Source organism: Scatophagus argus, chromosome 14 (genome assembly GCF_020382885.2).
Source record: "Scatophagus argus isolate fScaArg1 chromosome 14, fScaArg1.pri, whole genome shotgun sequence".
NCBI classification, from domain to species: Eukaryota; Metazoa; Chordata; class Actinopteri; family Scatophagidae; genus Scatophagus; species Scatophagus argus.
Window position 1 is genome coordinate 22689333 of NC_058506.1, and position 25613 is coordinate 22714945.

At 45.6% G+C, this 25613-nt stretch overlaps 2 protein-coding genes across 5 annotated transcripts; one reads left to right on the forward strand and one right to left on the reverse strand.

The window, feature by feature from the left end:
- Window position 1: 1 nt before the first annotated feature.
- Window positions 2-18150, forward strand: arrb2a (arrestin, beta 2a). 2 transcript variants are annotated; one of them, XM_046410552.1, is made up of 16 exons: window positions 2-230; window positions 8184-8214; window positions 9027-9087; window positions 9333-9377; window positions 9923-10020; window positions 10180-10278; window positions 12056-12115; window positions 12245-12312; window positions 12673-12808; window positions 12980-13064; window positions 13242-13314; window positions 13875-14012; window positions 14121-14204; window positions 14800-14876; window positions 15013-15067; window positions 15505-18150. In XM_046410552.1, exons 1-16 carry the CDS (start codon window positions 208-210, stop codon window positions 15590-15592), a joined length of 1221 nt encoding a protein of 406 aa, XP_046266508.1. In that variant the 5' UTR covers window positions 2-207; the 3' UTR covers window positions 15593-18150. The 2 variants fall into 2 exon arrangements, with proteins under 2 accessions (XP_046266508.1, XP_046266507.1); XM_046410551.1 differs by having other exon boundaries at window positions 3-230; window positions 15502-18150.
- Window positions 18151-18766: 616 nt separating this feature from the next.
- On the reverse strand, window positions 18767-23328 carry taf9 (TAF9 RNA polymerase II, TATA box binding protein (TBP)-associated factor). 3 transcript variants are annotated; one of them, XR_006845204.1, is made up of 8 exons: window positions 23184-23328; window positions 22180-22261; window positions 21921-22057; window positions 21553-21687; window positions 21398-21479; window positions 19844-19948; window positions 19266-19408; window positions 19023-19163 (listed from the first exon to the last, which is right to left on the reverse strand). XR_006845204.1 is itself a non-coding variant. In XM_046410569.1 (7 exons), exons 1-7 carry the CDS (start codon window positions 23217-23219, stop codon window positions 19006-19008), a joined length of 735 nt encoding a protein of 244 aa, XP_046266525.1. In that variant the 5' UTR covers window positions 23220-23327; the 3' UTR covers window positions 18767-19005. The 3 variants fall into 3 exon arrangements, 2 of the variants coding, with proteins under 2 accessions (XP_046266525.1, XP_046266526.1); XM_046410569.1 differs by lacking the exon at window positions 19266-19408 and having other exon boundaries at window positions 18767-19163; window positions 23184-23327; XM_046410570.1 differs by lacking the exons at window positions 19266-19408; window positions 19844-19948 and having other exon boundaries at window positions 18767-19163.
- Window positions 23329-25613: the final 2285 nt, after the last annotated feature.

A 25613-nucleotide genomic window follows, 5' to 3' on the forward strand; every position in this document is an offset into this window, starting at 1 on the left:
CGCGCGCGCGCAATCCCGTCTTTGCGGAAGCCAGAAGAGCCGAGGCGGCGCTAAATTAAATTAGCATACTAACTAGTTAGCTGTGCGCCGATGTGGATGGACGGCTGAACGGAGCTTCCTGAAGAGACACGCACCTTCTAAAGCCAAGACACCACCGATTGAGGTCTCATTTTGTTGGGATCTTGCTGCCGTCCGCCTGCCGAGGAGATGGGGGACAAGGCGGGCACCAGGTAGGACAACTAACGTTAGGCTAACAGCTAGTTAGCAACCGTTCTCACGCACTTTGCTAACGTTAGCCGAGCTGCTGCTGGCCCGGGCGGGGGAGTTTTTTCTTAGCCTGGGCTGCAGGGATTTGGCAGCTTCATAAGAAAAAGCCGACACATAGACCACCGAGCAGTCCTTTGGTTCACGTTTGAACCTCTAATACGCTGACCTCGTTCGTGGGAGGCAAAGTTAGCACAGCAGGGTGGGGTTAGCTAACGGCGATTCGTTTCCAGTGGATAGGATGGTGTGCCAGCCTCCGATCAGAAATCTGTCAAGTCTTGATATCTGGCTCATGTACCCATCCAACTAATACAAATATAAATAACTGACAAATCGCTAACATTGACTGTTTAATCCAGTTCATATGCAATACAGGCATTTGCACTGGTTTCAGTATAAAACAAATTTTAGTGTTATAGATAGGAATTCCCACGGTACATCTCTCTCAAAATACGGCCGTAGTGGGCGGTATCGACCCCTAAAATCTGTAGTTAAATGCGAGAGTTTATTGAATTGAAGTGCCGCTTGGTGGATGGAGTTAATGCCGATTTTAATGAAGGACTTTAATGAGTCAAAATACACGTAGAGTTGTGTTTTATCTCGTTGGCGAGCCAAGAAATGTGTAAAACTAAAATATTTTCGAATGTAGTTTGGTGTGACCGCGAATACTGAGGGGCTATGTGGGTTAGCATGGAGGCTAATGGCTAATTTCGGGTCTGAGGGTACCGCAGGCTTATGCTAATTAGCTGTAAACGCGTTTTGCCGAGTGTGGAGGCTTCTCCTCGCCATGTCGCTGCTGTTGATGACCGCCGTTTGTTTTAGGTGCTGTGTGATGTGAGCAGATAAACTGTGGCCTCTCGCTCGGTTTTGGTTTTTGACAGATGATGTTCTGTTGACATACTTGATGAAATACATGACATCCCGGCAGGTGATTTTCAGCTGCCTTTAAACCTCTAGATGCTACTTCTTATTTTCTGTGTGCTCCGTGTTAATTGTGTCAGCCGTCCTCACTGTGTTTTTGCCTTTAATCTGCAGGGCCTGATCAGGATTAGAGATCCTGTTTTCACACCTCTGACTTCAAATTAATCTGCAAGACCGAAAAACAGACAAGTCGAGGTCTTTAAATCTGTCTTTATTTTCTGGGAGGCTCAATATCCTGCTCTTGTTTTAATGTTTTTAATGTTTACTGCAGCTGAGAAGCTGCTTTTAATGAAATGATGACTGTGAGCTTTAAATGCTGACTCTCAGCTGTAATCAGAGGGTGTTTGTTGTACAGACAAAAGTTTGGTCGTTTTATGGCACATGTCGTCTTTCTGTCTTTCTTTAAAACTCTTTCCTGCTTAATGTTTTTTTTATTTAGGCGTACGGCAAACCCTGACATTTACCCCCTGCTCTGCCCACTTTTGTGTTAACTTTCTCTCTCCACACTGAACTCCCAGCCACTTCCTGTTAGGAAACAGGAAGGAGTGGAAACGAGCAGGAGGAAAGACAAACATTCTACAAGCAGTGGCCAATAAATATGCCCCCCTTGGCACATACACATTATCATACAGGAAGTGAGTTCAGGAGGCATTGACAGATGAACTGTGGATAACATGTTTGACATCAGCAGCGTATTGATCTGCTGCTGTCAGGCTCCACTTAGGTGATTATTTCCTCGCAAGCCAACACGTCTCGCTGTTTGAGTGTCAACAACACACAGTGGAAAGTTCTACTCCGTCGAGTTAAGCAGGTTTTCACACGTAACTCTACCAAATCACTGAGGGAAATATTACACAGTTGTTCATGTGACCACGATGCAGCCCCGTGATAGGTCAATTCTTTGGGCCAGCATCTGGCGTTTCGAAGCCAATAAACAAAAATGTCTGCTAAGTTCAAGTGAATAAATGTGGTAATACCAGTTCATGTTCAGTGGGAGCAAAAACAAGCATGCTGCTTTGTGCACAAACATTGTTTGTTTATTTTTATTTATTTATCTAAGTTGTCACACATCAGTTCTGTCTGCTGATGAAGGCTGAAACTTCCTTCCCTTTAGAGTTTGATTTCTGATTACTTGTGGGTGTTTAGTTGATCGTTTTTAATTTAAAATAAGTACCCTGCAGACAGTAACATCAGTGTTAAATGTTCATTTAAGTAAAGCATTTTCTTCTTCTTCTTCATTATTATTACATTTTTTTATCAGATGGAAAAAAGAGAAAGAAACTTTATCGGTTTTATGTCATCTGGTTGAAGGACTCTTATCAGTCCGCTGTTAGTTTTTCCACTGCAGCAGCTTAAAGAGACAGTTCAGGGTTTTTGCAGTGAGGTTGTGTGAGGTTCTTATCCACAGTCAGTGTGTTACGTGCCGTCGATGGCGGTCGGCACGGGGGCCTGATTGGAGAAGCATCAGGAGTGCTGGTGTGGGAAGCAAAAGAGCCAAAAACAACCTCATCACTTTAAATGCTGGCTGTGTTTTGAATATGAGCCTGTTGTATCACACTCTCCAACGCCACCAGACTGCTTTGTCAGAAACAGTCGTTTTACCTCAGTCGGCTTTTTTGTTTGTTTGTGACGTTATATGAATTTGGTGACTTCAGATTTAGCCAAAGCTGGAGCCCGGATTCTGGACTTCTGGCCGCGTTCAGTCTGTGATCTCTCGTGAAGTTGTAGCTCGTTGTTTGTGCTGCTCTGAGCTCATAATTCACACCCTCTGCTCCGACTGGACACGCATAGTCACCACATTACGCATGAGGAAGTAGTTCATTTCCTGTTGCTTGCTTTGTTTCCTAAGCACCAAATGGCGAAACTGTTCGTACAACAGTGGAACTCGATCAGCAGGACTTTTGGTAAAGAAGAGCTTTTCTCAGCTCTCACAGTCTGATCTGTGAGCAGCCAGCGGCAACATAACGAGCATCCTGCCTTGGACCAGTGGAATCTGAATTAACCAGTGACAGGAAGCCTCGGCTGGACCGATGTAATCTGTGTTTTCTTCACGCTGCAGGCAGGATGTTGTTTTAAAAGCATGTGTGACATGTGACTGAAGGACTTCAGATGACAGGTCACTATGGTCAGTCAAAACCACATTGTGTCAGCGCTCTAACACAACTGAGCTGTTTGTTATAGAGCAGCTACACAACCAGGCCCTCACTGTGTTGAAATAATCAGTCCAGTGGTGATTTAAAAACACCAAGCTGGAGCTTTAGGGACCTGACTGACAGTATTGGGCCACTGGCGGCTGTGGGGCTCTGGTTTTCGGCACCAGTTGCCCTTGTTGGTGGATTTTCAGCTGACTGAGTGTGTTGAATCAGCAGCGGAGCCCATAAGTGGGAGAACTCACTCTGATTGGCTGTTCGGCTAAGTGAGTCTGCTTACCGAAAGAGAAAAGGAAGTTTGGAAAACAAGCAAGCAACTAAAACCAAGAGGACACGCAGAGATGGCTCTTCTCATTTTTCATCCATCAGTTCAACACGCAAACTTCATTTGGAATGAAATGGCTGAAAGTGTCTGAGCGGTGAGCGAGAGTTGAGTGAAAGGCGTAACAGTTGGTACATCCACAGTGCTGCCACCTGCTGGTATGTAAGAGGTGTTTCCTCTCATGCAGGTACACACCGTACAGTATGGGCTAGTTGGCTGGCATCTGCGGTGCGTTCAGATGCTACTTGAGCCTTCACCGTCCCTGGTTTTGTGATGCTGGTTTGGTGTGTGTGGGACTGAAGCAGCTACCAAAGCGCTGCAGCGGTAACCACATGGTGACCAACATCTCAGTGTCACAGCACGTGTGGCTGACACTGTTACATCTGAACCCTCCTCAATGTGAGCAGCACCACTCAGCAAGCAGCTTCATTGTGTTCACGCTGAACTAAGACAGCATTTGTGATTAACTCGTTACAAACTGCAACTGCAGCTCGAGCTGACTTTTACTGACGTGTCACAGACGTACCCGTTTATATCGCTGATACAAAAACTTTGTAGTTTACTAGATTGTAATGCAGAACAAAAGGAAATGCGTCATACATATAAACATGTGTTCTCTTTGTGCATATTCATTTTGTTAATTATTAATGGGTTGATAAATCGTTGTTGGAATATTTTCACTCCCTGCTTGCAAAAATCCAGTCGGGCTGCAGCTGCAGCTCATCAGATCTCCATGCAGGTGAAGCACCTGACTCACATGCAGAGGGACTCACTGATCTGCAGTGTTTCCGTGACGGAGCACGTGATTGTTCTGAATAACGGATACGTTCTGTTTGCTTGTCCACATCAGCAGCTAACTGACTGCTGTTGAACTTGAAACCAGCCTGATGGCTTCTGCTGCAGCGCTTAACTTCATCATGTCTGCATGGAGGGACAGGAAGGAAGAGCACATGTACTGAAACAAGAGTCAGGTGATGAGTCAGGAGCTGTGATTTGCCCTTGTTGCTGCGTGTACGCCAGTTGCGTTTAAATTTGGAAGACGACAACTCGGATGTGTTCACTGACGCCATGTTTGAACTGATGCCACTCAAAGGCGGAATGATGAGCGACAAACTCGCCACAGTGTGTTTGTGCACAGGAAGTGTAGTGAGGAAGCAGTTTGATGCACATGAGGAAGTGTTGTCAGCTCTAATTCGGACTGATGAAACAATGTGTGTGCTCGTGAGTCAGTGTTCAGGGTGTGAAGTTCGCTCAGGATGTTGTCTGGCTAATGAATAGCTGTGTTTTAGGTTGGTTTGGTGTTGAGTCAGCATGAAAACTGTCCTGCTCAAGTGTCCTCTGAGCAACTCAGTGGACCCAGAGGAAAGACTCAGTGTTCAGAGGACATTTACATATCATACCGGATCCTGTAGGCTTTAGTAATGATGTTCCTGCTACTAATTTCCCCGATATTTAACCGGAACAGGAATGACTTCTGCTTCCTGTCTTTGATGGAATGGTCCTCACCATTAATGTTCTTCAAGTGTGATAACCGTTGGCCCTCCATCTCCACGTAACCATCAACACAACAACCAGACATCAGTCTAGTGTAGCATCAAAAAACTCTTTGTGCCACGCACGTCCACTGCAAACATTAACGTGTACTTCATTTTAAGGGGCTAAAAGCTGCAGGTGGCCTCTGGTTTGACGTCAGCGTCTTTCCACTGTTGGTCTGAGATGAAGCTTTTACTGCACTTAGAGCAACATAAGGAGCAGTCGCCACTCGAGTGACTTCAGGTGAGCTAGCTGGGCTAACCGGTTAGTTTAACACTTGGTGAGGCTGATTTCCAGTCAGATTCATTGCTGAGGCACATGGGACTGTTTGATTTTTACATTTTGCACAATGAATGACAAAAACATTATTTTGTACATTTATTAGTTTTAGCTGCTGAGGTGCCTTCTGAATCATGCATTTTGGGAGCACACAATTCAAATACAAACCAAAGGCTGGCTGTTCTCTGACATTTTAATGCAGAATGCTATGCATTATTCCTTTAAAGCAGGGGTGCAGGCTGAGTATACCTTCCACATGATCATCAGTCATGGTGGAACGGCGCCTGGACTTAAGAACCTTCATGTGGGAAAAGGCTGACTCGCATAAATAAGCTGAGCCACTCATTTCGAGACCCTTTCTTTAGCAGAAATAAATTGGAAGTCGCTAACTCGGTAATTAGTTCGCCGGAATAGTCGCTTGCACGTTTTAGCCGTGCATGCATGGTGACCCCGTGTGTTAAGATGAGATCTGAGACTCGCTGCACTGTATGTCAGTCAAATGGCAAACGCCTTAGTGAGGATGGATGAGAGGCTATCAGCTGTTTTTTTTTTTTTTTTTTTTTTTTAATGCCATGTGATCTACCCATACTACCTATGCAATCGAGACTTATTGGGCACCACCGTTTTAAAGGCTGTAGTTAAGTATTTGTTTCGTCTGAATATTTTTTATGACATGATGGGACATCTCTGCTCAAAAACCCAAACTACTGAATCAAAGCTTGAATGAGTTCAGGAAAACAACTCAGCAGCACACAGCAGGATACGAGCAGGTGAAACGATCAGGAGCAGAACACTCCGTTCTTGTCCAGGCATGAAGCCTCGCTGCACGTTCAGGTGATGCAGTCTGTCTTCTCAGGGGACATGTGCGTCCTCGGTCTGTTTACCTGAGCTGCCGTCCCTGCAAACGGTCCTGCTCCAGGTGTATCTGCCGCCGCCACACGTCCGTCCGCCTGGAAAGTTTTTGAAGCATCCAGGCGAGCATTAAAGCGTGTTTATGAGCAGCCTGCTGTTTTCTTCCACAGTTTATTCCCACAGCGGCTCTGCGACCTCACATCGCACTCACGGAGGGAAAGTGGATCTAACAGCAGTTTGTCTGCAGAGATAAACATCTGACGCTCACGCCGGCTGTTAGAGACTGAAAACAGAGCGTCTCATTTCAGCTCGGTCTCAGCTCAGGGCGCTTTTCAGATGAACGTTTGACAGGACTTTAAGGCAGTTCTGTGTGTGCGGGGTGGACGTAGTTTCTCTGTTTCTGTGTTTTGTGGGAACAACCCACAGCGATAAGTCTGGACGGGTGCTGTGAAGTGGTGTGGGGAGGATCAGCTGTTTACAGCTCCTCGCTGTAAACACTTCAGATGTTTTCAGCTGTGGTTCATCAGTGTTGCTTCATTCCAGCATCTCTCTTCATTTTTAACTGCTTCAAATGCAGGATGTGAGGCAGAGGCGCTGCTACATTTGTTACTTCCTGTTTATATGTTGTGGTTGTTGGTGGAAGTGACCTTTTCACACAAAGGCTGTTTGAAGTCTCTTGTTGGGCCTGTTGGCGCTCGTCTCTGATGAAGCCGAGCAGACTGAAGTGAAAATCCTGAACGTTTTCATCGGTGTTGGGATCCGTTAACACAGAAAGCGGGACGCACGGTGTTCATTTAGGGGCAGAGGTTGTCACTCCTGAAACCTGAATCCGACTTCGGAGTTTTTACTGCACACGAGGAAAATATAAAAGCAAGTGACTCGTCTGACTCGACGTCCATGAAACATGTGACTGGAGGCAGCTGTGACGCACCAGGCCAACGGCGGGTCGTCGTTGATCGCTGCTGCTTGTCCGGTGTCGGTTTGATGGCTTTGGGCTTTAATCATCGCATCCAGTGAAGAGCCGAGAACGTCAGCTTTGTGTGCAGCGATGAGGAGGCTGAGACCTTCCCCACGTTAATACACGAAACTAACACAAATGTCTGTTTTTCAGCGTGTTTTCCATTGTTTGACCTTTGACTGCAACTCTTAATGACAAAGTCGTCTCATCACAGCATCCTCCTCTCTTGTGGTGCTTTAATGGCACCGACTGGAGAATGTAAAAGAACTTAAAGGTCGTTTGTGGCGGCAGCAGACAGTTTTACTCCGAGTGGAACATTAATTCATCATCGGTCTGTTGTTCCTGCACACATCCCACACGCTCTGTGCTGTTTGTAAAGGCTCGCCAGCACCACTCATGTTGACATTAATAGTCCTCCGCTGACCTCAGTCTTAACTGAGTAGAAGAGGACAAAAGAGGAGACGGCGTCACCTCAGATTTGTCTCTGAGTTTAGAAAATGTCTCAATCTGTGTCGTTACTTCACATGATTCAATGTCACGCAGGAAAATATAACAAAAGTCAAATGTTCTGAGTGGTTGAGTCAGTGGGTGTTATTTTTAACTCTCCACCTGCAACCATTAAAGCTCTGCTTTAACATCCCATACTACCCCCCCCCCCCCCCCCGTTTCCTGCTGTGTTGAAATAAACAGCAGCCTCTTGTTAAACTGTTTCCTCCACTTATTTTGACAAAGTCTTGGTGATCGTTTGTCGCTTTGAGGCGTCCTCACCGCGTTTCCCTCGCGATGGCGCGTTCACTCGCACAGACTGAACCACAGTAATACGTGACTAACATGAGGCTGTTTTTCTTTTCTTCCTCTGTGTTCTGTCCTCCCCTCCTCTTCTTCCTCTTTTTATACTTCTCAGAGTTTTCAAGAAGTCGAGCCCCAACTGTAAGGTGAGTCGCCGCAGAAGCGATGCTGAAGCCCAGATCAGAAGTTTAAAGAGCACTTGTCAGATACCACAACGAGAAACGACTTCTGAGTACAGAAGAATTATCAGAAAAATGTATTTAAGATGCCAAAGGTAAAAGTACTCCTGATGCTGAGATAAAAGTAGTAGTTTTTTAAGTTGTGTGTTGAATACTTAAAGGTATAGTTCACTCAAAAATGAAAATTCAGTCATTATCTCCTCACCCAAGGCTGGTGGAAAGTCACATGCAAAGAACATGCAAATTAATTGTTCCTCTGCATTTAACCCCTCACTGATTGAACACACACACACACACACACACACACACACACACACACACACACACACACACACACACACTGGGCTGCCATGTCACGTGACCGGGGAGCAATTGGGTGGGGTTAAGTACCTTGCTCAAGGGCACATCAGCCGACTAATAAAGAGGGGAGCATTGATCAATCACTCCACCACGCCCAAATTTTTCCTGCCAGTCTGGGTGGGGGGAATCGAACCAGCGACTCTGCGGTCACAAGCTGCTTCTCAAACCTCTGGGCCACGGCTGCCTTTTGTGGAGCTCCACAGTAAAACAGCAGCGCAGCTTTCTGCTGCAGACTTCAGATGGCTCCATGCAGGTCGTCGGTGCTGCGGAGCTCCGCATGACGACGATAATTTAACGCCAGCTCATCCCAAAGCCGTAGATCAGCCGGCTCGAATCCTCCTCTCGTCTGATTGGTCACGTCTAGGCTGTCGGTCGTTCCACAGAAAAACACAAACTGATGCTGTGATTGGTCTCTGCAGGTGACCGTTTACCTGGGAAAGAGAGACTTTGTGGATCACCTGGACCACGTGGACCCAGTGGGTGAGTCATCTCCACATTGACGTTAACTCAGTTCAGTGTTTGCTTTCCAGGACTCAGAGATCACTCACAGAAACGTGAATCTTTAGTAGCTTATTTTACAGGAAGTATCTCACAGGCGCGGTAGCCTTTTGCAGCAGGCAGTAACTTTTAGTTTTAGTTTAAACGGAAAATAATTTCTGATTGGACGAGCAGAAAGCATCCAACTATGTGATGACACAGCGGTTTGTCTTCCTTCCTGCTGACAGATGGCGTGATCCTCGTCGACCCCGAGTATCTGAAGGACAGGAAAGGTAGGACCGCTTCCTCCTCAGCACTCAACATCAGAATGTGTTCAGAAAGGAGGGAGGTCAGTGGGACGTCCCACAGCTGGCTCCGGGTTGTCCCTCTGGGCTACACTTGAGTCCAGCTCAGATCACGTTCAGTCCCTTTTTCTGTTGTGACACAGTGAACACAGGACGTCCTGTGTGCTTCAGGTTGGACGCAGAGGCTTGTGCTTTCAACACGTCAGACCAGCAGCCCAGACAGGAACGACTTCACTCATGAGTCAAATCCTTTCAGTCTTCCGCTCTGGTCTTTAAGTGCTGGCACGTCTGCACAGTACGACACGCTTATCTGTTCTGATTCAGTCCAGCTACATGAGACAAAGTGGACTTCAGTCCTTAAGTTCAGAGACAAACAGAAAAATCAAATCCCATCAGTCTGTTCAAATGAAGAGAGGAAAGATGACAAAGTACAAATGCACCAAAACTAAAAATCAGAAAGATAGAAGAATGTGCAGTAGGTTGAGTTTTTCTCTTTGCCTGAACCTTCGTCGTCCTCCTCCTCGTCTCTGCAGTCTTCGTCACGCTGACCTGTGCGTTTCGATACGGCCGCGAGGACCTCGACGTGCTCGGTCTGTCTTTCAGGAAGGATCTCTACATCTCCACCTTCCAGGTGAGTCTTTTCTACTCGTACTCCACTAGGCTCACCTGACGGCTTCAGCTACTTCACACGGGAAGATTTAACACAAAACACACACGGTTTCTAAAATCCGAAGTACATTTTGCTGGTTATACACCTGTCTCCCTCTCTGCCTGCCTGTCTGTCTCTCAGGCCTTCCCCCCGGTGCCGGAGGAGAGGAAGCCCAACAGTCGGCTGCAGGAGAGGCTGCTGAAGAAGCTCGGCCAGCATGCACATCCTTTCTACTTCACTGTGAGTCCCTGCTGATTTCCAACATGGCTGCCCGGCACCTAGAGCCGAAGCTCCGCCCCTTTCTGTGGACTGCCGTGGGACCATATTAAGACAAATAATTTTTCACCCTGTTCGAACTGTACCGTGTATTCCAGAGAGGGGGTGGAGCTTCAGCTCTCGATGAGGACATCAGCTGATAGGAAGCAGATTAAAGAGTGTAAGCAAGACAAAAAGAGGGTGGACTTGATTGGATGAGGTCACATACTGAAGCAGAAATGGAGGGTGTTTTTCTTCCTCCTGTTTTGATTGGAGGAAGTGGGAGCAAATTTAACTACCGTTTATCTTCTGAGAGTCTGCTCGTTTTGTTGTAAAGCAGAAAATAAGCGGTCAGGCTCATGGTCACTATGAGGAGCTTCTGTCTTTACACCTTCAAATTGAAAAGTAATTTAGAAATCCTCCTACCTCCACAGTGATATCATCGTCCACAGGGACGTGTCTCTCTGGACGTCCTCATCCTCTAACCTCCACACAGCTGATGATGAAATTTGTGTGTGAGAGTTGGGTTGTTAGTTTCTGAAGAGCAAACAACAACGTGATGATTGTGTGTTGCTCCTCGGGGATTTGCTTTGTTCTGCAGTTCCTGGAACTTTTTGGTTAGTGAATAAACAGCCAGCAGTTTGTCTCTTTGCATCTGTTCAAACAAATGAGCACACGTTTCCTCCTGAGTGGTGAAATCGGAGAAATGCAGACAAAATGAATTTACGTTTAGTTCACATCCTGGAACTGTTTGATCCTCCATTCGAATCAGATTCGGTCCCCAGAAGCTGGTCAGAGAGCAGCGTAACCCTGCAGACGTGCGCTCCGAGTGAGGAGGAGGAGCAGGAGGAAGGGAACATGTGAAGCCTCCTCTGAAACCGGTTCTCCTCATGCAGGGTCATATTTGATGTCATCAGTCGTGATCGTCCGTCTGACTGGACCTCAGGCTTTCAGTCCCTCGGTGCAGTCTGAACTAACCGAAGGCAGCTCGTCTGAGTCCGGGACACGTGAAAGATGATCGGAGTCATCAGCTGAGAAGTCGTCGAGTCAGATCTTTATTTCATGTTTTTTATCTGCATCACTGTGCTCGGGGCAGCGCAGCACGGTGGACTTTAGCAAACCGAGTGTCGGTTTGTCCATCAGGAGTCGGTGGAGACCGGAGACGCGTTCAGAAAAGTCCTGAGTGTGTTCAGTCGTCCAGCACTCCCAGTTTGTGACAGAGCTCGCATTTTAATGAAGGGTTACGTGTTCTGCTTCGTCTCTTCGTTTAGCTTCAGCAATCAGTCAGTCGATTGATTAGTCAGTCAAATGAAAATGAGTTGTTCTGATGTTTGATGAATTGTTTTTCAAACAAAAAACGTCAAATGTTTGCTGCTTCCAGCTTGTTGAATGTCAGAAGGCCACGAAGCCCAGACTGAAGGACCTTCTCTTTGGTTCTGCTGAAGTCCAGTTGGGTTAATGTCTGGGAGGTGGACTGCGATCGGTTCTCTCTCAGCTGTCCTCCTGCTGTAACACGATGACTGTTTTCACTCTGATGTGCTGCTGTGGCTTGGTGATGGCAAGGAGGTGAAACAGCTTCCTGTTCCAGATGCCGCGTGGTTTTCTTGTGTGGTTTGACCAGATGAAAGCTTTTGAATGTCGAGTGCATGTGGCAGAAAACACGAGTTCACCCTGATGAGCGAACTGCGACTTCATCAGACAAAGTGATAGATCGCATTCACATTCAGCTGACCGTGTTGGTTTTCTTTCTCTGCTTGTTCAGATTCCTCAGAACCTCCCGTGTTCAGTCACTTTACAGCCTGGCCCAGAGGACACTGGGAAGGTAACGCACACGCACACACACGCACACACACACACATCTCTAAGAGAGCCTGAGCGATTCGGTGTGTGCTGATCTCTGATCAGACATCAGCAGCTTTATTGTGGTCCTGAACTCGTTTCCTCCCTGCAGGCCTGTGGTGTTGACTTTGAGATCAGAGCTTTCTGTGCCAAGTCAATAGAAGAGAAGATTCACAAGAGGTGAGTTCATGCCTGCAGAAAGCAGCTTTAAAGCGGCTCGAAAACGTGTTGGGGGGACGACAGGAGTGACCACGAACAGCCCGACTCCAGGGTTCAAAATCTGTCAGCCCCTCAACAGACCGTGGACGAATGGAGCTGAGTGAAGGAGCTCATTAGAGACATTAGAATGACTTCAGGAAAGTCTGCACAGAAATGTGAATCGGAGTGACAGTTTGTCCACCAGATGGCGCTGATGAGCAGACTTGGTCTGTACCTGCCCAGAGACGTCAGTCTGCCGCCAGTCGTGTTCAGGTTTGTTTGGACCTGTGGTACTTGGACATGTTTTCAAGAGTGTGTGTGTGTGTGTGTGTGTGTGAACAGGAACTCTGTGCGTCTGGTGATCAGGAAGGTCCAGTATGCTCCAGAGAAGCCTGGTCCTCAGCCGATGGTGGAGACGACCCGCAGCTTCCTGATGTCTGACCGATCTCTACACCTGGAGGCCTCTCTGGACAAGGAGGTACACACACACACCTGTCTGCTGCGTTGTATGTGTGTGTATGGAAATAACTAAGTATATTTACACAAGGACAGTATGTACAAAGTAAATGTCGTATCGTTCAGACAAACATTTTAATGCAGCCACATGAGCCTAATAAATGTCTGCTCTCCCATGATGCATTGGGAGTAGCTGTATTACCACGGAGAGCCCATCAGCGTCAACGTTCACGTCACCAACAACTCTACCAAGACCGTCAAGAGAGTCAAGATCTCAGGTACGTCCGTCCGTTACGGAGCTGCTAAATATGATTACTGTGTGTTGTCACTGCTTAGCTTTTATTCTGAAAGTACCTCCTGGTCTAATTTAGTCATTTTCGGTCAGACCTCAGTGAGAGATCTTCACTGCTTTGTCTTGCTCTGCTGACGGTTAACTTGTGTCTGTCTCCCTGCAGTGCGTCAATATGCAGACATCTGCCTCTTCAGTACTGCCCAGTATAAATGTCCAGTGGCCCAGCTGGAGGCAGAGTGAGTCCCAGTTCATGTCCCTGAGCTCCCAGTCAAAGGCTTCGACCATTCATTTCATGAATTCATTGATGTTTAAATGCAAGTTCTCTCTGAATTTGGCTTAAAATCAAATCTTACAAAAACCAAAACCTTAGACCTGAACCCCGGTCAGTGTGAAGCTTGACCTCAGAGTCCTGAACGTTTCCTGACAGGCGATCACAGACGTGTTTTATTGTTCTGACACCACAAACACTCAAAGATCGACTTCAGGTGAAGAGTTAATCGGCTTCTGTTAACGGTCTGCACATGTTCCTGTGTTGGATCATCCTGTACAAACCGGACAACAACAACACAGGTTTTAACTGGACTTCATTTAATGTAAACCAGTTTAGGAGGACAGAAATTCACTTTAACTGATTCTAACAAGTTGGGCTCTTTGGTATAAAGTTGACGTCTGGTTCTAACCAACAACACGATGACGATCGACCGTCTCAGTATGCAGAGAGCTGATGAACGGTAAATGATGTTGGTGTGTGCGGAGTGGGCGGGGCTTACCTGACAGCAGCGTGTCATCTCTTTAGTGACCAGGTGTCGTCCAGCTCTACCTTCTGCAAGGTGTACACTCTGACCCCGACGCTCGACAAGAACAGAGAGAAGAGAGGACTGGCTCTGGACGGCAAACTCAAACACGAAGACACCAACCTGGCCTCCTCCACCATGTAACACACACACACACACACACACACACACACAAACATACAAACATACATAGTGTACAGGTGTGTCACTGCACTCACATAACCACGGCGCTCTCTTGTCTCTTTCAGTGTGAAGGATGTCACCAACAAGGAGGTTCTGGGCATCCTGGTGTCCTATAGAGTCAAAGTCAAGCTGGTGGTCTCACGTGGAGGGTATGACACACACACACACACACACTCTGCTGACATCACTTCCTGTTTCACAGTTGACAGTGACTCCTCTTAAAACCAGTTACATGGATTTATCCAATCGGATGACACATCTGACAGCTTGTAGCAGCTAGTGGAGCAGAACAAACTTTTCTCTTTTTCACAAACGGGATAAAGAGTCTTGTTTTGATTATCAATTCAATTTATTTATATACCACCAATTCACAACAAAATGACACTAGCTAGCTGAATTATTTCATCTGGCTTCATTGACAAGTACAAATGTGTGTCATCTGTAACAGTGAAAATGTACGGAGTGTTTCCTAATAGTGCCACAGATGGGAGCATGTAAAGGGTGACCAGCTTTCTACTGTTCAGCACTTCAGACTGATGGCAGCATCCGTCTGCTGCTGCTGGTGAATGTGATCTGATTTGTCTGACAGGCTGTGAAACAGCTGAGTTGAACTCAGTCCTGATTCTCCATGTTGGTGCAGCTCAGCCTCAGCTTCCTGTTTCATCCTCCTACTTCCTGCTGTCACTGTCAGCTACTGTGGAAACCTCCTGCAGTGTTGTTGTAATGACTGTTTGCTGTTTGCAGAGACGTGTCGGTGGAGCTGCCCTTCATCTTAATGCATCCTAAACCCGTGGATCCGCCCGTGTCCCGCCCACAGTCAGGTGACCTCACGCATCACTTTCACATCCATCCTCGCCTCTTCCTCATCATGCACTTAGAGACAAGAAGCTGTTTCCATGGAAACAGTTTTCCATGCTAACGTGTGTGTGTGTGTGTGTGTGTGTGTGTGTGTTACAGCTGTACCAGAGATGGACCCCCCCATTGACACCAATTTGATAGAATTTGACACAAAGTAAGTCTTTTATGTTGTATGTTATGTTCACACTTAGTGTGACATCATTTGTCCAACAGGACATTTAGTCTATTAAAATATAAAACCTGACTGTCTGACTGCCAGCTAATCCAAAATATGCAAACGGGTGGAGTGGAGTCCTGCCCATTACTGAAGCTATGCTAGCTCGAAGCTGCCTTGCTAACAAGTGAGGCTGCCGCTGTGTTCACACAGGAAACAAAGCTAATTTTCGTCACATAAATTTGACCAAATGGATCATTTGTTTTGGACCTTAGTGTATGTTAGCTGTAAGCTAACGAGAAACAGCGGACGCCGCTGTGTTTGTGTTCAGGTCAGCCTCTGAATGAACTCAGCACTCACTTTGTCAGCCCCTTGGTTTGATAACAGGAAGTGTGTGTTGTGGTTGTAACTGTCGTCTCTCTCCGTCCTCTCAGCAGCATCTCCCAGGACGATGACTTTGTGTTTGAGGACTTCGCCCGTCTGCGGCTCAAAGGTGTTGTGGACGACAAGGACGAAGACTGCTAGGAGCTCGCGAACCCCTTCATACGCTCGCTTTGAAACCACACACAAACACACACACACACACACGCGTTACATTCCCCCGTGGAGGGGATGGATGAGGGCATGTTAGGATGGAGGCCTCGCAGGGTCACCAGTGGTGTTCTTCCTCTCTTGCTTCAGCCATTTTCGCTGCCATCTGTCATTACTTTTAGCTGAAGGTTGAAAAAAAAAAGTTGAGCAGCTGCAGGACAGACGTTGACGTGTGATTCTCTGCTGTTTGTTTGTTTTTTCTGCATAGTCAGGACGTCCAGGTGTGGGCGGGGCTTGTGACTAACAGACAACGATTGATAGGCTGAAAAAGAAATAAAAAAGTCGCAGCAGCAGAGGCATTCGTCCTCTTTTACATTGAAATCTTTGTTTGAAAGAACAGAATATATATTTGAAACAGAAAATTTATCTTATATGATCAATTGAGATCCGTGTTGAGTAGTGATCGCTGTTTTCTTCGACTAAATACTGTAGATAATTTGTACATCATGGCTTAAAGGGGAGGAAACACAACACACACACACACAGTTTCACCAGCATCCACCGTCGTCACACTCTGAAGCCAGGCGTCCATTTTGTTTGTCATGTCGTCACAGTCTCATAAGTTAAGCTCTCAAAGTTTCCTTTGATGTAAAACTCGTTCCATCTCACTGAGGTGAAAGAACCCGAAACGGATTCGGTCACCGTTTTGTTTTCTGCCATCAGATTTCATGAAAAGACGTAAATCCAACCACCACACCTGGGAGCAGGTGCACGGAGCTGATAGGCCTTAGGATAGGAGCTGGTGCAGGTAAAGTGAGGTCGACAGTCTGGTGTTGGTCTGCGTCGCTGTTGTTGTCCACAAAACATTAGAGTCACTGCAGGGAAAAGTTTCAATTCACAAAGTCGGAAGATTTTGATGAAAAAGTTCAAGTTCAGTTGAAGAAAAATGTCCCAACTTTGCGGTCTGTAAATACGAGTTTTCTAGAATAAAATTGGATTGGAGGAGCCAAAGCTCGCAGCACACCTGGTTAGTTTACCTGTTTAGGAGTGCAAACTCCTTGTTTTGGACTCGGATGGAACTGAAGGCCCGAGTCGGACCTCGAGCCACTCGACTTGTTCGAGACGTTTGACCTTCGTCTGCTTCGAATGGGTTCTGCGGGTTCTCCTAGTGGCTTTAAACCTGAGGCTGAACATAGCAGGAAAGTCTGATTGGACGGAATCTGACCAATCACAGAGCGGTCAGCTGTGACTCGAGTCCACCTGATCTGAACCGTCGTCATCAGCTTGTTAAAGGGAAATTCTGCTTTTACTCACTTTTAGCGGCTTTGCTCTTAAAATTATAACTGAACTACAGAAGAGCATCACGTGAAAACACGAGGCTCTGAGTGAAGAGCTACAACACGTCACTTCCTCTTCACAACACACTTCAGATATCTGACCTTCATTCTCTCAGATGTTCTTCCTCCCTGTGGGCCCCGACTTTCCAGTCTTCAAGGTCGACATATAAAGTACAAATAACCAAATTAAAGACAAAAAAGTGCCATGAAAACAGTAATAAGAGTAATAAACCCAGCAGCGTGTCCCTTCAGATCCTCCACATTGAACCTCCTCCGCCTCCTCCACCCCCTCAGACATCCATCTTTTAAGTTTGACTCTCCTCATTCAGACTCAGACACGATGTGAAGGACTTCAGCAGCTCGGGTCTTATCTTCAGCTCGATCTTTTCTCTGTGTTCACTCTTCAAAACCGATGGCTGAAAGTCGTTTTCCAGCGTCCGTTTGTCGTCGTCACGTTCGTCTCTTAACGACTTTTTGTGTTTATTTTCCCCCCTCAAAAAAACAAAACAAAACAAAAAAAGCTGCACAGATCAACATTTTACACGACACGAGCACAGCACTTTCATTGGACAAAACAAACCCACAGAACTGCAGACGTTAGTTTTGTTGCTCATTTCAGGAGACGCAGAAGAACCTTTTTTGATGCTTGGCCATTTTTTGAAATCATTCGATGTTTTTGAAAAGTTTCGAGGTTTCACACAAACCGACAAACTTTTTACTTTAATTGCGAAACTGCCAAAATTCCCTCCCTTCCTCCTCCGCTCAGTCACTGAAGCTGCGACCGTCAGCCAGAAGGGAAGAAGAAGAAGAAGAAGCATGTTTTTAATTTCTTCATTTTATTTTTCGAGCAGTGCTGTGAATCGTACGAGCTGTGATTCTGTCCTTATTTTGTCGTGCATATGTGGGGTAACTTTTGCTAAGTGTGAAAATATTTTGACGAAGTGCCACACCCCGGCCTGTGCGATGCTTACCATAATGTCTGTAAAACAGGAAGTGATTTCTACTGGTGGGACGAACGCCAGAAAAGATAGAATTCTGATTATTATGCTTCTGATTATTATTATGGTGACTATTATTATTACTTCTACTGTATCATCATTGCGACCATGATTATTCTCAATCATTTAAGAGTCTGTTGTTTTGCCATGTATTTTTTATTTTGAGATTTTTATTTTAGTTTTCTTTTTATTATTAAAGGCAAAATGAACTAACTGATACTGAAGTTTTGTGCACTTAATCTGTTCATTGCTGAATGTCTCGAGTGTCGTCGTTTCAGTCTAAGGTTGTAGTTTTTCTCTCGGGTGTTGAACTTGCGTGGACTCGGTTGTAAAATCGTGTTTTTACGTGCTGACATCCGTGTCAAACAGTAAAGTTTAACTCGGATGACAACACCACACGGCTTCTAAACGCCGTGCGTGTTCTCAAACTTTGATTTTGCAAGTTCAGGAGCGTCGATCTCTCCGGGCCACCGTAGTTTCTATGTCCAACACAAGAACTAATGAGAAATCTTTTTTTGTCCCAACTGGACTTTAACCTCCACTTTTACTGCAGCAGAAACAAAAACCTTGCTGTCAAAGTTTCAAATAATCAGTGATGAAATGTAACAGAGTACTTAAGTACTGTGTGATTGAGGTACTTGTACTTTGAGAACTGAACTAAGATTGTTATAACCCGAGTTGGTTTACACATTCAGATTAATACACAACATCAGATGTTGTCTTTGATGCCATCGCGCTTCGTGTCGATGCAGTAAACTACAACGTGCAGATGTTTAACTGCTGTGGGAATTTGGTGGAATGTTCCTTTAAAGCAGCTGAAGAGGAGACGATGCTCAGGTTTTATTTGGATGCAGTTTATTGTAAATCAGTGAAAACATCACAGCAGGCTTCCTGTGAGTTCGCCTCACTGGTCTGCCAGTGGGAGCAGAAGGCGAAGCAGGTCGTCTCTCGGCTTAAACAAACGTCCTACAAAAACTAAAAACTTAATATCACGGGTTCTTAGTGAGCCACGATCTGGACCTGGATCTGGATCAGTTCATGTTGGGGGGGGTCAATCTTTCCAGTCGCGGCATCACAAAGCGTCGTAGTCGTCGTCGTCTTCGTGTTTCCTCTTCAGCGACTCTCCGCCCGAGTTCTGCGACACCATGTTGGTGGTGATGAGGATGTTCTTGGAGCCAATCAGAGACGGGTTGATAAGGACATTGGAGACGGCGGGTGTGGACGGCGTGGCTGTCAGGACAAGAAGAGCAGCGACAAGTCAAACTCTGTGCGTAGCCTCTACACCTGGGCTCCGTCGTCACACGTGTCGCTGTGTAAATGATTCATACCTACCAAAACCGCTGGAACTGGTCCAGTTGATCAACGTGATCCTCTGGGACAACTCCAACATCGGTTACGTCCACTAAAGTTGTCTTTCTAGCCTCTCGCAGGTTGAGATTGTTACCGAGTGTCTGACAACATGACAGAGAGGATCCCCACAGAGAGACGTCGCTGTTAAAGAGTGAAATGAAGAGAGCTGATCCTTTCTGTCTTGTCGTCAGGCAGCCTGGTGAGGCGACCTACTGGACCAGTTCCAACACTGCGGTACGTACAAGTCATTTACACACCGGGTGAAAATGCTGGAATTCCCCTTTAACGGGGTTATGGTGGTGGTTCACTTCTGACATCGTCACGGTAACTGCTTATGTTTGAGATGACGGATCAACGAAGCTCATCGTACTGATCAGCTCATCCGATCATTCATTAACGATGATGAAACTTGTGGATTTAGTTCGTTCTGTCATAATTCTGTCACATTTGGGTTTTAATGCATGAGCTGCTTTTCTGCTGAGATGAACCAAACGTCACTCAAACAGACCGGAAAGCTGCTGTGTCAGTGGATGAACGCTGATATTAAACTGGTTTCTTACTGGTTTTGGTGGTGGCCGTCTGAGAGGGCGGCGGGATCTGCACGGCGAACCTCTGAGACACCGGAGCTCCGACTTTAGTGGTGACGGACTGGACAGACGGAGTTCCTGTGAAGAAGACGCACACACACTCCTGATGTTTCCAAGTGCTTTCACGTTCGTCTTCTAAAGGTACAAAGTTTCTGTTCCACCTGTTCAACACCTGAACGTACCTGCGTGATTTATGACAGCCAATCAAATGTTCTCTACCAGGCTGAAGTTAGGACACACCTTCTTATTCGGTGGTTTTCCTTTTATCGTTTTCAACATTCCGTATCAATACAGAAGACACTGAAGTGATGACAGAACACCCATGGACTTACGCAGTCAACAACACCGCGTTCAATAACCCAGAATACGTTTATTATATTCGATTCTTCAAAGTAGCCGCCTTCTGCTTCGATGGCAGCTTCGCACACTCGTCCTCTCAGTCAGCCTCGTGAAGCCGCCAGCTGCGATGGGTTTCCGGTCCTGGAGGTCCCCGAGGAGCTGACTACCTGTTGGCTGCTTTTCCTTCACTCTGCAGTCAAACTCAGCCCAGACCATCTCAGTTGGATTTAGGACAGTCTTCCACTTCTGAGGCCACACGGTCTCCTCTGAACAGCAGATGTTGAATTATGTTATATATTCTGCCACCTGGACTCCGAGAAGCATTCATGTGGGCTCTGATCTGAGGTGCCGTACGCTGGCGGTTTGTGCCGCTGGTCATTCTGATGAACTCATCCTCAGCAGCAGAGGGAGCTCGTGGTCGTCCTTTCATGGGACGGTCCTCATGAGAGCCACTTTCATCAGAGTTTGATGGTTTTTGCTCAAAGGTCGTCATTTTTCAGACCGACTGACCTTCGTGACTTAAAGTAACAATGACTCTTTTCTCTTTACTTAACTGAGTACTTCTTGTCACAAAGTGGATTTGTACAGCGGTCGCAGTAGCACTAATGGGGTTATTGATTCTGTACCCACAGTCGTGGATCAGCGGTTAGGGTATCCGACCCGTAACCGGTGGGTCGCTGGTTCGATTCCCCGTCCCGGTGTCCATGGCTGAGGTACCCTTGAGCAAGGTACCTAACCCCCACTGCTCCCTGCTGCCCCGGGTTTGCTGTGTGTTTCGTTGGAGTTCCCTCCAATGACAAAATATGTCACTTTCATCTTTCTTCCTTTCAACTGATGGTCTAAAGCACATTAAGGAGGCAGGAAAAGGCACACCTGTGAACTGAAAACCGCTCCAGGTGACCTCGTGAACGTGATGAGCGAATGCCTCGAGTGTGCAAAGCGAAAATCTAAAACACATTCTGGGTTGTGCCGTGTGTTCTTTCATAGTTTGGATGTCTTCGTTATTAATGATAATAATAACTTTTGTAATGTAGCGATTATTTGATGATGAAAACTGTTGCCGATCCACTTCATACTAAGAGACTCATTTATCTGTCCAGGTATTTGACCAACTTGGTGCATACGTTTCCCAGAATGCCTCAGTCCACACTCTGAACAGAGAGACTGAGGCGTCCTCTACAGACTCACCGAGGGTCGGCGTGCTCGGCCTGCTGGAGACGGCGCCGACGCTGAGGCGAGGCACTGATATCCTGCCGGCGGACGACGACACCTGAAGGCCACAAACACACCTGAACGAGTCGTTCTGGGGACTGGAAACCACAAACCGACAGGACAGTTTTTACCTTCTTCTGTATGGACTTGAGTCTGTAGTTGGGCGCAGTCAGACAGTAGCGGTCTGGAGGAAGTCGCGGTCCGGCGTAGGGTTTGATCAGCGGGAGGGGAGTCTGGTTCTTCTGCCTTGCGATTTCCAACAGGAACTGAACCGACAGCAGAACCACATTAACACACAGCCAACCACTAAAACTAATTACAATTCATATAATCAATTGTTCTGACGATTGATTAATCATCTTCAATACCAAACCGTGAAGGCGAAGTCAGAAACAAATCAAAACGTTTTTCACATTAAAATTTCCTGCTGCTACAAACAGACGAGGTGGACGTAAAGCTGGCAGAAGAGCAGAGAGGAGGACGGGTGGAGGAGGCTTACGTCTCGCGGCGGCGGTGACGTGAACGACTGGTCCATGCGGCACTGGATGGCCAGCTTGATGTCGTCAGCGTCCACGGTGGACTTCTTGGCGTGTGTGGCGTAGATTTTGGCGTCCTCGATGATGGTCGTGACGTATCCTGGACAACAGAGACGAGCGTTAGATTACGAGTCTTTTGTTTCATCAGTCAGAGTGCAGGAAGACTGACCCACGCTGAGGCTTCAGATCTGAACACAGCAGGTCTGTTGTTTATGAACTCACTGTAGGTGAACTCCAGCATCTGGTTGATGACTCGAGGCTCGTACTCAGTGATCCCCATGTCCTTCAGGATCTGGACCATCACCTGCGACACACAGTCACGACCCATCGTCACAACCAACCGCACGGAATAAAACCTCCAGCAGTTTGCAGGGCTGAGGTGCAACAACACTCGTGACCCACGCGGATCTCAGCAGGTTTTTGGATGCAAACATCACAGCGCAGATGAAGGAGGAAGCCGTCAGTGTTAAAGTGTTAATGAACAACTGCAATATTCACATGCATACGTGCACATAAACACTCCCAGGTTTCAGCTTCTAGACTGTGAGGAGTTTTGGACGAAACAATCTATTGCTGGTGGGTACCAAACAAAGACCGGATTGCTTCAGAAAGTTGTTTTAGATTACTGTAAACTGACTGTTTGTGGTTGAGGACTGCTGGTTTATCACTCACGACGGATGTTTCATGAGCTAAACATTCGGGCTTTTAATTCAGAAAAGCGAATCCATAATGAAAAGAGCCGCAGTGACGTGAACATGTGAGAGCTGCTGTTTAAAAGGTGTGTTTGTCCACAACGTGAGTGTGTGTCGGTATAAACAGCAGCCCCCTTTAAACTGGGAAAAACCTTAAGACTCAGAGACTGACTTCACCCCAACACGTCCCAGCGTGTGTGTGTGTGTGTGTGTGTGTTTCCGGGTCACGCAGTCCTTACTGTTAAAGTCCAGCGTCAGTCAGGTTCGCAGAATGTGAGCTAACTCAGTTTACATCCCAGCAGCAGCTCCGCGGGCTACTGGCCAGGCTAACAGGCTAACAGGCTAACAGGCGGCTACTGCTGTGAACGTAATTCGTCGCTAACGTTAGCTCATAGGCTAGCTGACGTTTGCGGGATCACAGAGATGCGCACACACGCGTTAACGGCGGCATTTAAACAAAACCACGAAAACAGTGAATTCACACTGCGGTTTAATGACAATGAAACTCTACAAGCGCTGCTTTAATGACATTACCTGAGCATCTTTAGGAATGGTTTTCGGAGCAGACATTTTGATTTTCACCGAAGCGCCTTCAATTCTTCTTCTACTGTTTCAGCGCTCGGAAACAGCTGAGCGCTGCAGAGCGACGCCTGCTGGCCACGGCGGGAACTGCCGCGAGATTATCAGCAGATCCGCAACATTAATATTTAAGATATTAAAAACCAGTGGGGCAAAACGTTCTTTATCTAAGTTAAAAGTATCAGCATTCATAAGTAAAAGCCAATAGTTGCAGGTCCCTGAAAAGTCCGGCTTTTTGACGTCAGTAAAAGTACCACAGTATGACCAGTGAAATACTGCACTCACAGTAAAAGTACTGAGTGCACTTAAAATACCCCTTCTGACTGTTGTACTGTTATATCTGGAGGCCGGGACTGCAGTTTCACTTTAAAGGAGCAGTTATACACTTTATCAATAAATTTGCAGAGGTAATGGGGCGACAGAGAGCTGAAACAGGCCCGAGCTGTAACCTGCAGGGGGCGCCACAGGAAAAACATTAAAGTGAATGTGCGAGCGCTTCGTCCTCTTCCCTCCCTCTCGTCTGGTCTTTCACTTTAACAACAATAAGTCATAGAAAAAGGATCCAGACTCTTTACTTCGATTCAACAATATAAACATAATTTTTAATGAGTGAAAGTGGCGCATTTATTATTTTTATGGTATCATCTGCTTGATGTGATAAAAGTACAGCAGGTTCATTTATGAAGTTTGACACTTTGATGTTTTTAATCTGAATTATGATTTTCTGTTTCTATTTGTCTGCATTTGTATTTCACTGTGGGAAGCAGTTTCATCATAATTTATGATCTGACAGAACACTGAGACACGTTCGGTCAAGAGACACCGCAACAAAATGTCCTCAGCCTCCAGGCAACAAAGAGATCGAGAACGATTCTTCTTCTGCTGAGAAGGTCAAAAAGGTCAAACACTTTGAAGACTGTCAGGACATTCAGAAACTGTGGACTTTTCATGAGAAACGTGTCCATCAGATCAGATCCAGGAACAGAAACCTCCAGCACCCACAGTCCTCACACAAACTGATGTCCCCTGAAGACGGCGAGGACGAGACTGAGAACCAACCGGGTGGACCCGCAGCTGCTGAGGACACGTCGAGGAGCAGAAAGACGCCTTTTAGTTTCTGTCAAATCGTCTGCAAGCTTTCACAGGTTTTTCAAAAGTCTGCAGACGGACGTCCTGCTGTCTGTGGCTCTCGTCTCGCCCTGCACAATGAGTACTTCTACCTTTACTGAGTACCTCTACCTTTACTGAGTACTTCTACCTTTACTGAGTACCTCTACCTTTACTGAGTACTTCTGCCTTTACTGAGTACAGGAAGGAGACGAAGCTGCTGACCTTCAGGTGACCTCACTGCTTCCTGTGTGTGAGTGTGAGTGTTGTAAATGGGTCACATATCTTTGGTTTCGGTTTGACACGCTGTGTTGTAGACATCAAAGAATTTAACTTCATTAATTTATTATATTTTTTTTATTATTTTTGGTTTGTCTTTGTGTTTGTATTTCACATTAAAACCTGAAAAAAAACTGATGACAACAAGACAACATTGAAGGTTTGTCTTCTTTAAACTGTAAATGTGACAGGGTTCTTCTTTTTATTGTTGTTGTTGTTATTATAATTATAATAATTATTATTATTAATTATGAGAGAATAATAATAATAATAAACCAAACTGAATCAGGTTAGATAAAAGAGATTTTTGATTTATTTCCTTGTTAAATTAACTTTCTGTTCATTATTTTATTCTGTTTAGATTCAGTTGATAAAATAAAGTTTGGGCCTTCAGAGTTTAGTTTTTAACTGAGAAGAAATTCGATTCAGGCCAGAGAATTTTATTTTTTAATTTTCAGCTTGAACTTTGTGGACATAAAAGACTAAAAATGCACAAAAGTTTTGACAGAAAACTTCTGTAAGGCATGAAACACTTTTAGTTGTGTGAAATAAAGTGCAAACTGATTTAAGAGATAAATATATATATATATATAAAATATATAAGCGTTTTATTTTTTATTTAATTAAACTTCACTGCCGAGCGACCGTAAGGAGATTTGTTGGTAACAAAATAAAATAAAAACTTTGCTCAGTTTGTTTCAGTTTTCTTTCCTGACTTCCAGACTGATGAGAATTAACATCAGCTTTGAATCTTAATTAAAACAATTTTTAATTTTTCAATTAGAATTAAGAATTAAGAAACAAGCAGTTTTAAAGTCACTTAATTCCATATTATTATTATTATTATTATTATTATTATTATTATTATTGTAACGCTTTAAACCAGGAGAAAATTTTGAGGTACTTGTACTTTACTTGAATATTAATACTTTTACTCCACCGCAGTTCAGAAATTCTACTTTTTACTTTACTGCTTTTATTTTAAAACTTAACTTACTT